The sequence below is a fragment of the Loxodonta africana genome, chromosome 10 (genome assembly GCF_030014295.1).
Source record: "Loxodonta africana isolate mLoxAfr1 chromosome 10, mLoxAfr1.hap2, whole genome shotgun sequence".
In the NCBI taxonomy this organism is placed as follows: Eukaryota; Metazoa; Chordata; class Mammalia; order Proboscidea; family Elephantidae; genus Loxodonta; species Loxodonta africana.
In genome coordinates this window covers 22,941,885-22,955,773 of record NC_087351.1, presented here as the reverse complement: position 1 = coordinate 22,955,773, position 13,889 = coordinate 22,941,885, and the positions used below count along the sequence as shown (strand labels likewise).

At 43.9% G+C, this 13,889-nt stretch overlaps 1 protein-coding gene across 1 annotated transcript in view; it reads right to left on the bottom strand.

The window, feature by feature from the left end:
• Positions 1–13,889, bottom strand: part of RYR3 (ryanodine receptor 3) — a 446,068-nt gene that overhangs the window by 101,108 nt on the left and 331,071 nt on the right. Inside the window, exons 54-62 of the mRNA XM_064291963.1 lie at positions 11,981–12,059; positions 8,283–8,372; positions 7,202–7,348; positions 6,929–6,991; positions 5,154–5,229; positions 4,926–5,049; positions 1,832–1,947; positions 1,267–1,334; positions 70–191 (exon numbers count right to left, since the gene is read on the bottom strand). Coding sequence (XP_064148033.1) covers positions 70–191; positions 1,267–1,334; positions 1,832–1,947; positions 4,926–5,049; positions 5,154–5,229; positions 6,929–6,991; positions 7,202–7,348; positions 8,283–8,372; positions 11,981–12,059 — 885 coding nt within the window. The remainder of the gene's footprint in view (positions 1–69; positions 192–1,266; positions 1,335–1,831; positions 1,948–4,925; positions 5,050–5,153; positions 5,230–6,928; positions 6,992–7,201; positions 7,349–8,282; positions 8,373–11,980; positions 12,060–13,889) is intronic.

Genomic DNA, 13,889 nt, shown 5'->3' with positions numbered 1-13,889 from the left:
CTGCAGAAGCCTAGGGTTTTAAATAAGTCACATTAGCACTATAATCTTCTCTGTATTTTGAAGACTCACCTGGCCACCATTTCTTTCTCCTTATGAGATGCATACCCACTGCTGCTAAGGGGCTTTAGAGGGGATGACAGGAAATAGAGGCGATGATTGGTGAAGTACTGGTCAACCAGCGGGAGGAGAACCTAGAAAATCCACCATTAATTAACTTCTAGGGAGGTAGCCAAAGCCCTTCCTTTTAAGAAGTTCATTCTCAGTGAGCAAATAGCCTTGGAATACTGGTCCTGGCATTTCTAGGAAGCTCTACCTTGTGGGACCAGGTTTCCATTATACTTTCCTCTTTTTGGCCTCAAATCAGAGGCTTTGGGGATACGTGAAAGGAGAGGGCTGCCAATTCAGGGCCCGAAGAAACGTGCGTGTGGCTCTGAGTCAGCACCTGCAGGGGAGTCTGATGGGACACCTGACTTTAGGCATGGCATCCAGCAGGCACACCTGAGGCATGACTTAGTACCACTAGGCTCAAGCATACTGCCTCTCTTCTCAGAACTAGGCTACCACACATAGAAAGATGGCCTTGGGGCTTACGTTCTTTTAGTCCTCTGAGTAGGATTGTGCGGCACTGACTGCTCACTGGCACCCAAATTCATTTTCCCATTCTTCCTTTTAGCAATAGAAACCCCCATGTTTTAGCTGAGCACAGGGCTGCCCAGCTAGAGAATGCATTACCCAGTCTCCCTTGTAGCTAAAAAAAACACCAAACCAGTTGCTATCGAGTCAATTCTGACTCATGGCTACCCCAGGTGTGTCACAGTAGGACTGTGCCCCATGAGGTTTTCAAGGTTGTGACCTTTCAGAAGCAGATCGCTAGGCCTTTCTTCTGGGGTGGCTCTGGGTGGATTCTAATCTCCAACCTTTTGGTTAGTAGTTGAGTGCTTAACTGTGCCACTCGGGGACTCCCTTGCAGCTAGGTGAGGCTAAAATGACTAAGTTCTAGACAGTGGGATGGATAAGCCTGCTTGAACCACACTGATGGTGGCACAACAAAAGACAGAGGAAGAACCAGTGTTCCTGCACGACGGCATGGAGCACAGCAGACCTCCCACTGCCTCAGATGGCCCACTTACCTTGGGACTGTTACATGAGGGAGAAAAACATGTCTGTCTCATTGGAGCTATTGGATTTCTTTGTTGGAACAGCTTACCTTGTTCCCTAAATAGTACAGATCGTGAAAAGAAAGTAATTTGGATAAGAGTCACTTACTTTGGCAAAGAATTTGATCTCCTGATCATGAGGAGACTTTTCAGTTTTCCCACTGCTGACAATGGCTTCTATGAAGACAGTTAACACAAAGTTAGAGTTAAAAAGAAGTCACAGCTTTTTAGAAACACAGCAGCTTTTTTGTTGAAGGCCATTAAAGGGTATTTGATATGATAAAATAGCTCATATATTACTGACTGCTTTACAGTTGTGCTGGTTAGTTATTCCTTGTGTCAATTCTCCAAGCTGTTTCACTGCTCTTTTCTCTGTTTTATTAATGAGAAAGCTAGCTTCAGAGAGGTTGAGTCATATGCCCACAGTCACAAAGCAAAACAATGAGAAAGTTAAAGTAAGATGAGTTGTTTGAAATATGTCACAAGGTTCAAACTCGGTAGGGAAGCCAAGGACTAAACTGACTTTTTACGTGAGGGGAACAATCACAGCCACTGTTCTTCCCCACAATCAGCTGTCTTCATGAATCATGAACAGCTACAATATGAAATGATTATTTAGGTACTAAATAAAGGAACACCACTTTCTGTTGGCAATGTGTCACAGTGGTACTTACCCAAATGGGCAATAAACTCTTGAGCAGAATCAACATATTTCAGGATCTTCTTCAAAAATTTATGGGCAAACCTCTTTTCCATGGATGAGGCATCCAGCTCCATATCCTTCATACCCCTAGGTCAGAAATGGGGAAAGCCCAGGAAGTAGCAGAGATAACTGTGTGCATTATCGATCCGTCTTGTGTTGACTTTATTCTCCAAATGTCAATGGTTATTCTGGCTTAGTGAGATGACTCATCATTTGACTGATTTTCCCACTGGGACCTGCCTCTCTGAGCATGCAGCACCTGGGTTACAATAATTTCCAGAAAGGATTTTCAGGAAGATATTTACCATTCATTCAACAAATACTGAGCTGGGGATAAATCAGAGAAGAAAACAAGCATCCTTGCCCTCATGGAACTTACATGTTAGCTGTAAACAGGCATAAACCATAAATAAAATAAACATCTAAACTATATGGAATGCTGGAAGTTGATAAGTTTTGGGAAGAAGGGGGGGAAAAAGGAAAATTAAAGCTGGATGGAAGGGTCTGGAAGTGCTGAGGGTGGGGCAAACAGACTGCAGTGTTAAATAGTCGTGATCTCATTGGCACGATGACATTGGAGTAAAGGCTTAAAGGAATTGAGGGGGTGAGCCATACGGACATCTGGGAAAGAGCTTTTCAGGCCCAAGGATCAGGCGTGCAAAGGTCCTGAGGCAGAAGTATGCATGCTGAGTTGAAGAAATACAGCAAAGATGCCAACGTGGATGGAACGGAAGTCAGCAAGAGGTCAGAGGGGTGTGGGCTATTCTCAGGATTTTGCTTTTCCTTTGAATGAGATGCCAAGCTATTGGAAGTTCTGAAGAGAGGAGTGACTTATGACTTTCATTATAACAGGTTCACTCTGGTTGCTACATTTCAAATAGATTGTGGAGGGCAAGGGTAGCAGCAAGGAGCCCAGTGGGAGGCTGTTCCAGTAGTGAGGGTGAGAACGTGAGGGAGTGAGTAGTGGTTAGATTCTGGGTGTGTCAGGATTTCCTGAAGGATTAGCTGTGGGTTTTAAGAAAAAGAGAAGAATCAAATTTTTTGTCTGAACCACTAGAAGAATGGGTGATCACCAAGTGATGGGGAAGCTGAGGATGGAGCAGGTCTGAGGTGGGACAAGGAAAACTAAGCATTCTCCTTGATGGCAGTAATCTTGGGGTCTTCATCTGTATATTCAAGTGCCCACCACAGGGTGGGATGCAATGTAAATACATACTCAGGATATGTCTGCTGAATTAAATTATCTTTGTTTTTATCCCCCATTTCCTTTTTGGTCATAGTAAAGAGGAATTTTTCATTTCTATGAGCAAGTGACTTATCGGCAAATCACACTAGGCATTCACCTTGGTGTTAACAATAGGATTAAAATGACTATGGGAGTCTTTCATGAGTGCTCCTCTGGAGACAGCCTCCTGCTGTCTGACCTTTCCTGCTCAACAATACGGTGAATTAGTTTCGTTATTTTTTTCATATGAGCTAAAATGGAAATATTTGTATAGGTTTTTTTTTTTTTTGGTCATTCAGTGGTAAGAAATTCTGTAGAAAACTAAAAGCAGAAACAGCAGCTTCTTCAGCAAACATTTCTTTAAGGAGGAATGGCGGTTATCAGGATGGGAATACCAGCTTGCTCTTCCTTCTACAAAGGCCTGGGCAAGCAGGATCCTGTGTAGCGTAGTCTACCACTGACATCCGACAGCACAGAAAACAGGTTCCGCCTTTAAGAATTAGGCAGCCCAGACGTTCCTCCTAAAAAACATTCATCTAGACAGTTCTGACAATCAGAAAGTGGACGGGGGAGGGGGTAATAGGAGGGAAAAATAACTTCTATTTCCGGAAATGATATATGTCCATACCACCATACAGGGGACCTGATGGACTAATTCCTCCTGAACCTTGGGCAGTGAACCCCATGGAAACATGCAAAGAGATGATAGATATCAGTGGTTCTTATGTATTCTCCAGGCTTTCAAATAACCCAAGACAGCGGTGTGGCTGTTCCCAAGGACTAGTTGAAAACTTCTCTAGGTAAATTGCACCATCTCTTCCATGCAAGTCAAACTGTTGTGGTTTACAACCCTCTGTGTACCCACTTGCTGAATCAAGGATTCTCTCCATTTCCTCTGTAAACACAGTGATTGGAGCTGCTGGCCCTCCTATGGCCCCTGGGCCTTCTGCTCTCTCCAGCTAAGCTGTCCCTTCACAAGAATCAGTTCCCTTTCTTCAAAGACTGTTTATGGCAGTCATGCTTGCTATTGTTATTATGTAATTTAGTTAAATGTCACATAAAAAAACAAAATAAGAGTGTGAAAAAACTGTTGATTCTATGAAAACTAAGTTGCATGTTTTGTGAAGACCTGAAAGTGCTAGTTGTCAGTTTTTGAATTAGGTGTGGGTGAGGCAAATGTAAAAAAAAACAGGGGAAGAGATTGTTTAAAAATCTAAATATATATATACATACGATAGCATCATACACACATACACACACACTGCTGCACTTACATTGGAAACCCTGGTGGTGTAGTGGTTAAGAGCGACAGCTGTTAACTAAAAGGTCAGCAGTTCAAATCCACCAGGCGCTCCTTGGAAACCGTATGGGGCAGAGTCAGAATTGACTTGAAGGCAACGGGTTTTTTGGTTTTTTGGCACTTACATCGTTTTATGTGTACCTCAAATTCTCACTGCTCTTGAAAGAGCTCAAATTCCCAAAGCTTTGAAGATGCATCATAGATGTGGTTTATAATGCCAATCAAAGGAACCATACCAAAAGAAAAGACACCGTGAACAAATGCATGTTTATATGTTTAGGTTAAAATTAAACATTTAAGGTGTGTATATAATTTATTATGCTGCAACTGACTTTTAAAAATTGATATCTACAAATCCTGTTTATTACAGAAAAGAGGGCTTCATGTTCCCAAATAAAGAATTGTCTCACTTGTAAGACTTAACCACTAGCCTTACTCTGATTGGTTTTGTAGGCTTGTGATTAAATACATGGAGAAGGAGAGACCACCCCCACACCCTCCTGCCCCTGCCCCTCCAAAATCATGTGGAAGATGACTTACCTAGAAACTATAATGCCATTCACTTGGAGGAATTTAAACAGGTCCTGTGCCTTCTCTCGGTCCCTGAACTTCTCCTTGGCGGTCAAAGTGTCATATGGTACCAAAAGAGGGTGACTGCCGCCACCTGAGTTCAGGAAGGTGAGAGACAGTGACACAGTTGGCTCTTGCTTCGCATTTCTGGGGAAATATACCCGCTGCCCAGTAGGGGATGCCGCGAACCAGGCTTACCTTTGCTCTCCAGCTCCAGTTTCTTCTTCTTGGCCCAGATATTGTGATAGTTCTCAGCCACGACCTCCACCATTCCCTGTGCCATGCGTAGGAGACCAGAATCAGAGAGCAAGCAAGAAAAATGGGTTTCTATCTACCAGGCTATTTCAGGCAGCCTGGGGAACAGAGCATCGCCAAATGCTAACAGCAGTTGCTAAGTGTCTCCTATCATTAATTAGCTGGTGCTTATGCACCTCATTAGTTTTATATCTTCTCGTACACATAGAAAACAAATTCTAATTCTGTCCTTCCCTTATAACTTATTATCCTGGCAGTTTGATGCATTTCTGAGAAACACACATTCATTTTAAACTGCCTCTGGCAGCACTTCATTTGTCATAGGAGTTCAGTATCTTGAGTCTGGGAAGAGCCTGGGATTGTCACTATAGCCCACACTCCTAACCTGATACAGGAAGTCAGGAGTGCCGTGGGGAGGGATGGTCAATGGCTAGAGAGAAGAAAAATCTGGTGCCCCTGGAAGCCTTTAGCTTAACAAACTAGGAATAACCACATCTTGAAGAAAACTGTTGGGAAAGGATTTCTCAAACAATTCATCCTTACCAGGCCCCTCAAACAGTGAGTTGCAGTGAAGGATGTACTTTGGAAAGAAATGTTCTCTAACATCCAGGGGTCTGGTCTGATGACCTTTCAGAGGAGTAACTGCCCCAGGCCAGGGCAGGCGATGACCACCAATGTGTGTGGGTTGGGGGGGGAATGGCAGGAAGAAGTTTGTTATTGTTAGCTGCTGTCAAATTACGCCTGGACTTACAACAAACCAATGCATGATGGGATGGAACTATTGTTAACTATAGGGCTTTTATACGCTAATTTCTCAGAAGTAGATCACTAGGACTTTCTTCCCAGTCTGTTTTAGTCTGGAAGCTCCCCTGAAACATGTTGAGCATCATAGCAACGCATAAGCTTTCACTGACAGATGGGTGGTGGCTACGGCTGAGGTGTATTGACTGGGAATCAAATCCAGGTCTCCCACATGGAAGGTAAGGATTCTACCACTGAACCCCTAATGCCCTCTGGAGGCAGTTTAAACAAAACCAGAACCAAACCTGCTGCCTTTGAGTCAATTCCGACTCATAGTGACCCTACAGGACAGAGTAGAACTGCCCCTCAGGGCTTCCAAAGGGCAGTTGGTAGATTTGAACTGCCAACCATTTGGTTAGTAGCTGAGTTGTTAACCACTGCGCCACCAGGACTCCAGAGGCAGTTTAGGGCTTTTAATTTTATCTTCTTGGTTGTGCATCCCTATATCCTGCAATGATGGCTAGTTGGTACCATCATGGGAAACTTCAGTGATTCCATTATGGGCTGCTGTTATGGTTGGAGGGGCTTACAGGGACCAAGCAAGCTCTTCCACGCAGGGGTTAAGTTTCACAGATTTTCTCCTGGCTCTTCTACTAATGTTGTTTTGGGGCTTTCCTACAGTATAATTTGCCGCTCTTCCTTTTACTGTGTCACCACCTGTTGTGGCGTCCTGGGAAGAAGTACAATGCCTTACATCCTTGGATGGTTAGTAAAATCTACTAAGACTTTCCCTGTGGCTTCTGTACAACGTGGCCCTCTTTGACTTTGATATTTTAGTGGTGATATGTTCTGGATATTCACTTTCTTTTTAATTCTTTTTTCTTTAACTCTTAGAAGAGTAGCATGTCCTACACTTGACGGTCTTAAGAAAGCAGGTTATGCTGTTCTGAGAACACTCTGGAAGTATCGACACTGACCTGGAGTTCTCTGGAGAGGACAACGTTTGAGAGGTCGAGGGGTGCAGGGCTGTAGCTATTGCCCTAAGGAAGCAAAGGGAGAATCACTGGCCTTGCCATTATTTTCCTTATCCTTATCAGCATCCCCAACTTCAGCTGTCAAAGATGTGTGCTGTCCCCAAATGACCCCCAGGGCTAGTTTTAGCTGGTCCCCACTTGAAATACGCCAGAGATGGTTTTCCCAAATTCTCCATGAGTTCTATTAGCCGAGAACCTCTGGGATGGCTGCTGTACCTGGCTGGCCTGGGACATACTTCGAAGCTTCTCATTTTCCCGCTGTTGAACCAAGGCTTCTCCCTCTTTGGTCCTCTCCACAGTCCAGCCCACAGCCAGCATGGTTTTTAGGGACTCTCTGGCAGGCCAGCGATAAATTTCCTTCTCCTGGAAGAAAATTTGAGCAGAAGAGCTTTGCAGAGCAGAATCTGGCCTTCTGCCTGGCCAGGATCCCTGTGGAAGCTGTCCTCAGCTCCCACTGTGGACAGGGTGCTGGCTGGTTCCAGCCTCCTTTCACTCACCCTTTCAGCATCTCACCTGACACATGTCATCAGTCTCTCTGATGTTTTTAAGTGTAAGACATCTTACCATGAATGCACCAGACTAAATGACATTATCCACATTTGGTGAAAAAAGAGAAGCAGGAACAGGAGAGTGACCCCTTGTGTTCCAGTAGCTGTTTAAGATTGTCAAATTGTCTCTGCAAAACGTTCCCACTTGAGCTTGAGAAATAAGATTTTTTTAAGATTTAGAGCATGCTTTTGAGCTATATACAATTTTACAGATGATCAAAATGTACACTGAGGTACACACACCATCCTTTAAGTATGGCACTAGGGCTAAAGCCTAGAAAGAACTCTTGCTAGGTTACATAAGATAGTTCAGAGTAGAGTTCACCCAAATTTCTTAATAAAATATATCAAAATAAGAGACCTGTCCATATTTACTTGAGAATTTTTTTCTCTACTCCTTTTGTCTTCCATGCCCTTGGAAATAATTTTTAATCTAATTTTTTTCCCCAGCAATGTTGTCCCCACCATTAATGTCTTCCTAGTTTAGCTGCAAAAGAACTGAAAATGCATTGTGGCCAAGCCTCTAGGTGCTCAACACTACTTCTTTCTCCAATGGGCTCTCAGAGCCAAAGAACATAACATGAGGCTGGGCTCTTAGAAACTGGCAAGTTCCTGAATAGTTTACTGAGTCCTGGAAAGTCTTTGAGAATTCTGAATGTGCTTTCAACCCCTCTCACCCTTTGATACAATTCCCAAGGAAGGAAAATCATCACAGACATACAGAGTACTACCAGGGGCCCATTCCTTACCTTCTCCGTTAATGTCCTGAAAGGCCTTATCAGTGGGTGGGTCTTCACATTTTCATCCAAGGAAATACCATATTTCCATCCATTCTGACTCTGTAGAAACATTCTCAGTTCGAATACCTTGGCACTAAAGGAGCCCCGCTATATGACCCCAATCCTTCTATTTTCACTGAACAAATGGAATAATAGACAGTGACGGAGCTCGGAAAATTCCCTTGAAAATGTCTAATTGATCCTTTAAAGCTGTCAGGCTCTCTGCCCCCTGAATCTTGAACTCTGCTCCTTTATTCCTTCTTGCTTTTGCTGTTGTCCTTTCCACTTACTCGCTTGTGTTTCAGGCCCACTTACGTCAGAAGAATGTTTCAAAAAGACTCACAGAACAATATGTCTCGGGTCGGTATGTCATGTTCACAGGCAAGAACAGAAGTCAGGGCTAAAAGGTATGCGTGGGCTGGATTCAATGTCTACTGCATGAAGTGGCTGATTTGTTTTAGACCCCTTGCCTGCCAACTCTGAGCAAAACTGTAGCCATCTACAGAGGTCTAAGAAGTTCAAAAGTTATTCAACAAATATTGATTGAGTGCCTGCCACAGTGTGTAAGGGCCTGACTCTGTTCTAGGCATTGTGGGTACAGAGGTAAGTAAAAGTCCCTGCTTCAATAACGCTGCAGCCCAATGACTCTGGGCTGCTATTTCTCAGTCTCTGCTTCTGCCCACTTGTTAAATGCATGCGTTTCCCAAGTTTGTCTCCTCTCAAGAGATACAATCTCCCTGGGTGATCTAACCTAGTCCCATGGTTTCAGATACCACTGATAAGTGGGTTGATCTCAAGCCATTATTTCCAGCCCAGATCTCTTTCCTAACTTCCAAACCTATCTGCTTGGATGTTCCATAGGCACTTCCCAACACATCCAAAACAGAACCTGGCCTTTTCCTCCTCCAAATAGCTTTTCCTCTTGTATTCCCTGTATCTTGAGCGAGTGGCACCAGCTTGCACTCACTTTCCAAGCCAGAAACATGGGAGTCTTCCTTGACACCACTTCTCCTCTGCACCCTTTCACATTTGTTCAACCTCCCAGACTTACTCATTTGCTTGACTCTCTTGCTTCTCTGCCAGTATTTTAGCTCAGGGCACCATCAGCTCTCAACTACATTATTTCAATAGCTTTCTAATGGGTCTCCCTACCTCCAGTCTAGCCACCTCTCCATGGACTCCATGTCCCATGCATCTGTCAGACGATATTTATAAAATGACCCTGATCAGGGTGCTTTACAATTTTCAGACTCCCAGCTGCCATCATGGTAACATCCAGACTCTTTCACACAGCCTCTAAAGCTGTAGAGAAACTCTTGTTTACCTCTCCAGACTCATCGGTTACTCTTCCACCCTAGCCTATTCTATGACCCAGCCACACTGAACTACGGTTGCCTAAACCTGCCAAGCTGTCTTGTTTCTCTGGGTCTGCATATGCTGTTCTCATGGTCTGCAATACACTTGCGTCCCTGTGCCCAATTAACACCTACCCGTCCTTTAGCACATGATGTAGATGTCGTCAGCTCTGCAAAGCCTTCCTGGAGCCACAGCACTGACCCTGTGCTCACATGCATCAAGGACTTAACAACCTGTACCATGAGGCTGGTTTAATCTATTTCTTCTGCAAGACTATGTGGTTCTTGAGGGCAGAGAAAACACTCTTTTTCTGGTTAGCTAATCAGTGCCCACCCAGCAATGGTGAGCCAATATATATCCTTGCTTTCATTAAGCTTACAGTTTAGCAGCAAAGGGGGATATTAACCAAATAACACCACTAGTAAATGTATAACTTAACACTGTTATAAATATATAAAGCTGTTACAAAAATATGACAAAAGAAGAGAACAAGGTAGTAAGAGAGCCTGTATCTCAGAAATGTGGGAAAGATGCATCCTAGAGAGTTCACACTTGGGTTGATATCTGAAGGATGAGCAGGTAAATGGGGTATGCATGTGTGAGAGTGGAGACAGGTGCCTGGTTCAGCCTGAGGAACATTTCAGGCACTTGTAGTATAAGAAAGAGGGTCATTAAGAAGGGAACGTGACTGGAGGATAGAGGATGAAGAGACATGAAGCTAGAGATGGTAGCAGAGGTCACATGATCGAAGTGTTATCAGGCCATATTAAGGTTTTTGGCCTTTATATTAAGAATAGTTAGAAGCCATTAAGAGATTTTTAACAAGGGGAAGGGGCTACCCAGGAGTAACAGTGGTAAAATATGACACAATTTGCATTTTGAAGCTATTACTTGTGTGCAATGTGAACGGATTGGAAAAAAAAAAAAATGAATACGGGAGACCCGTTAGGAGATTATCACCATACTCTAGGCAAGAGATGACGGCAGTTTGGATGGTAGATTGGACTAAAGCCATTCCATCAGGATTGAGAGAACTATACTAATTCAAGAAAGACTTAAGAGGTAAAATCCACACGGGTTAGTGATGAATTAGATATCAGTACGCATTTACGAGGGTGTCACTAACTCGTTAGTATGTATTTATGGAGGTGTCTCTAACTCAAAGGCTGGCCAAATGGTCATATGTGAAAAGTTCTTCGAAAGCACAGATGCTCCAGAGCAAGGGTCAGCAAACTATGGCTCATGGGCCGAATCCAGCCAGCCATGTGTGTTTGTAAATAAAGTTTTATTGGGATATAGACATGCTCATTTGTTTAAGTATTGTCTAGGGCTGCTTTCATGCTACAACAGCAGAGATGAGTAGTTGCAACAGAGATCGTATGGTCCATGAAGCCTACGATGTTTACTATCTAACTCTTTACAGAAAAAGTTTTGCCAATCTCTGCTCTAGGATCACAAGGCATTAGCCTATTCTACAGTTACAAGAATTCTTGTTATCATCAGAGACGACTAGGGACTCATGAAAGAATTGGAGTGGAGCCCAGGTCAATACAGACACTGACCTGGGGGTTAAAGGCATCCTCCATCTGAGGGCACACTGAATGGAGGTGGTTTTCTGTGGCCTTGCTCTAGGCATCAGTCTGCTGCTAAAGGCTGTAAGCTGCACTGAGCAATGGCCCCATCCTTAACTGGCTGCCTATAGGAACCCTGGGTGTCTTTGGCTCCGTCCTCCCACTTTGCCTGCCAGTATTAAAGGGCTGACAGAGCAATTAAACTTATTAAGCAGCCTGACCTCGTGTGGTGAGGAATTTTAAACACCAGATGGACAGGCTTATGAATAAGGGAGTGTCTGGAAGTTCTACTGCTGTCTGCCACAGGAAGACGGTCGTGTGTCTTCCCTAGAACAAAATTCAGTTTCCTAGCAAAATGCAAGTGTGAGGGTTTCCATTTTATTGCCCCCTTTCCAATGTTATAGTCATAAATAAATGAAATAAAAGCCCACTCATTAAGCATTTATTTCAAACTTTTCCAAGCACGTGCTTGGCCACAAGCTCCAGGAGGTAAAATGTTAAGAAAGACATTGCCACTTCTAGAATGGGTCATTTTCTTGAGAGGTACGAAAAGCCACACCAGCAGCTGCAACTACCTGTTTCACTGACCTCCACCAGCCCTGGGAAATTGCTTCTCAGAAATAATGAATGCTTTTGCAATGGCCAGTCTGTCACTTAGACAAATCAGGCAGATTTCCCTTTAATGTTCTTTGGCTGTTTTCCCTCACCCCTGACAATTGTCAGTTGGATGATAATCCCTACCTTGTCACAGGCCCATTTATCATGTGAATGCTCAGCATACTTGGTGACAACGTATTCCAACTTTTCAGGCAAGGAAAAACTGTGAAAAGCAGGAGAAAAATATTACAACCATCCCAGCACTTCAGCCAGACAGGGCAGAAGATGGCCAGGATCAACAATCAGCTGACAGAAGTTGAAACTGGTCACCCAGCTAATCCTGAAGTCATTCCGGACTCTAGACATAGTGACATTCCTGAGCAAACAGAGTGGGATAGCTAGGGCAGGTCACACACACCCAGGCCAAATCAAAGGACATCTCCACAGAAACTTCCTGCCACATAGGCTGCTGCCCTCCAGCTGTTCTGCTTTCTCTTGGCTCCTGGAGAACTACTTTGGCTCCTGGGCCAGATCGGTCCAGGTCAAACACATGAAAAAAATCTCTTCATCCAAAGAAACTGTCTGTCACCCTGTGGCTCCAATCTAGGAATGATAGAAATGGGCAGCTAGGGGATCAAACATTACAAAACAGTGGTTATCTATCTTGGGGTTCTGTGGCTCATGTATAATTACTAGAGTTTTTGGAAGTAGAGTAGACACCCGTTCTGTTTCTGTTTGCCCAGCAGCTCTTGTCCTTTATAGCACCTCTTTATTTTTCTTTAGGGAACGAGTCTTCCCGCATTGGATATAGTCCTACATGAACTGTCACTAAGGGCTGGGCATGTGACTGGGCAAATCAGACTCTCTCTCTGTGGAATTGAAACCATGACTGGGGTGAGACAAGTACAGAAAACTTGTCAAGGTGATTCATCCAATGGGGATGCCAGAAGAATGTCCATTTGGTCCCTTTCCCTTGTCACCAGTCCTCCCTGGTTCCTGCCGTTGCTGAGACCTGGTTAGTCAGTCTTTTACTGGATTTTGCTAACAACCCCAGATCTTTCCAATAAGGTCCTTTTCTGCTTAAGTTAGTCAGAGTTGGAGCCCTGGTGGCACAGTGGTTAAGAGCTATGGCTGCTAACCAAAAGGTCTGCAGTTCGAATTCACCAACCGCTCCTTGGAAATCTTACGGGGCAGTTCTGCTCTGTCCTATGGGGTTGCTGTGAGTCAAAATCAACTTGATGGTAACGGGTTTCAAGTTAACTGGGGTTAGTCCCCAATACTCATATATTACTCAAAGCACCAAACTGGTGTCAGAGGTATACTTGAAGAAATTAGAACTCTCAGTATAACACGGACCCACTCATCATCCACATACAATTGCCACTAGAGTACAACTGTCTCATAATGTTCATAAAAGCATCCAAGTTATTACCCCATTTACCTTGCCATCCTTCAGCACACTTAGATTCTCATAGGGCAAAGTTCTCCAGTTGATACCTGCCAACTCTTTGGCCCTAGCTTGCTGTTAGACCAGCTCCTCACCTCTTCCAATTCAACCAATTCCAAGTTGAATTACATTTCCCAGCATCCACACAGCTCAAGACTCTGTTTGATGGAATGTGTACTTAATTATCCCAAAGACGGGTTTTATACATTATCAAAGCTGGTAGACCCCTGGGAAAGGCTCAGGCTATGCCTTTGTGCTGTGGTATGCCATTTGAAAGTCACTGCCACACCACACAAGTCCAAGGGGCTCAGACAGAATCAATCTTACTTTCCCCGCTCATTCTAAAGCAGTTTTGGAGCTCTTTGTTATAAATGCACCTGGAAACACAAGACTTATGCTCCCTAATGCATATTTTTAACTGGGGCACAACTGTCACAAGCCAAAATTGAGCTATATTCTGCCCAAAGGATAAACACACCTCCATGGCTTCATCAACAGTCCCTTGGATGATACAAGCAGTTAATGTGTTCAGCTGCTAACTGAAAGGTTGGAGGTTTGAGTCCACCCAGAGGCACCCTGGAAGAAAGGTCCAGAGGTCTAGTTCTG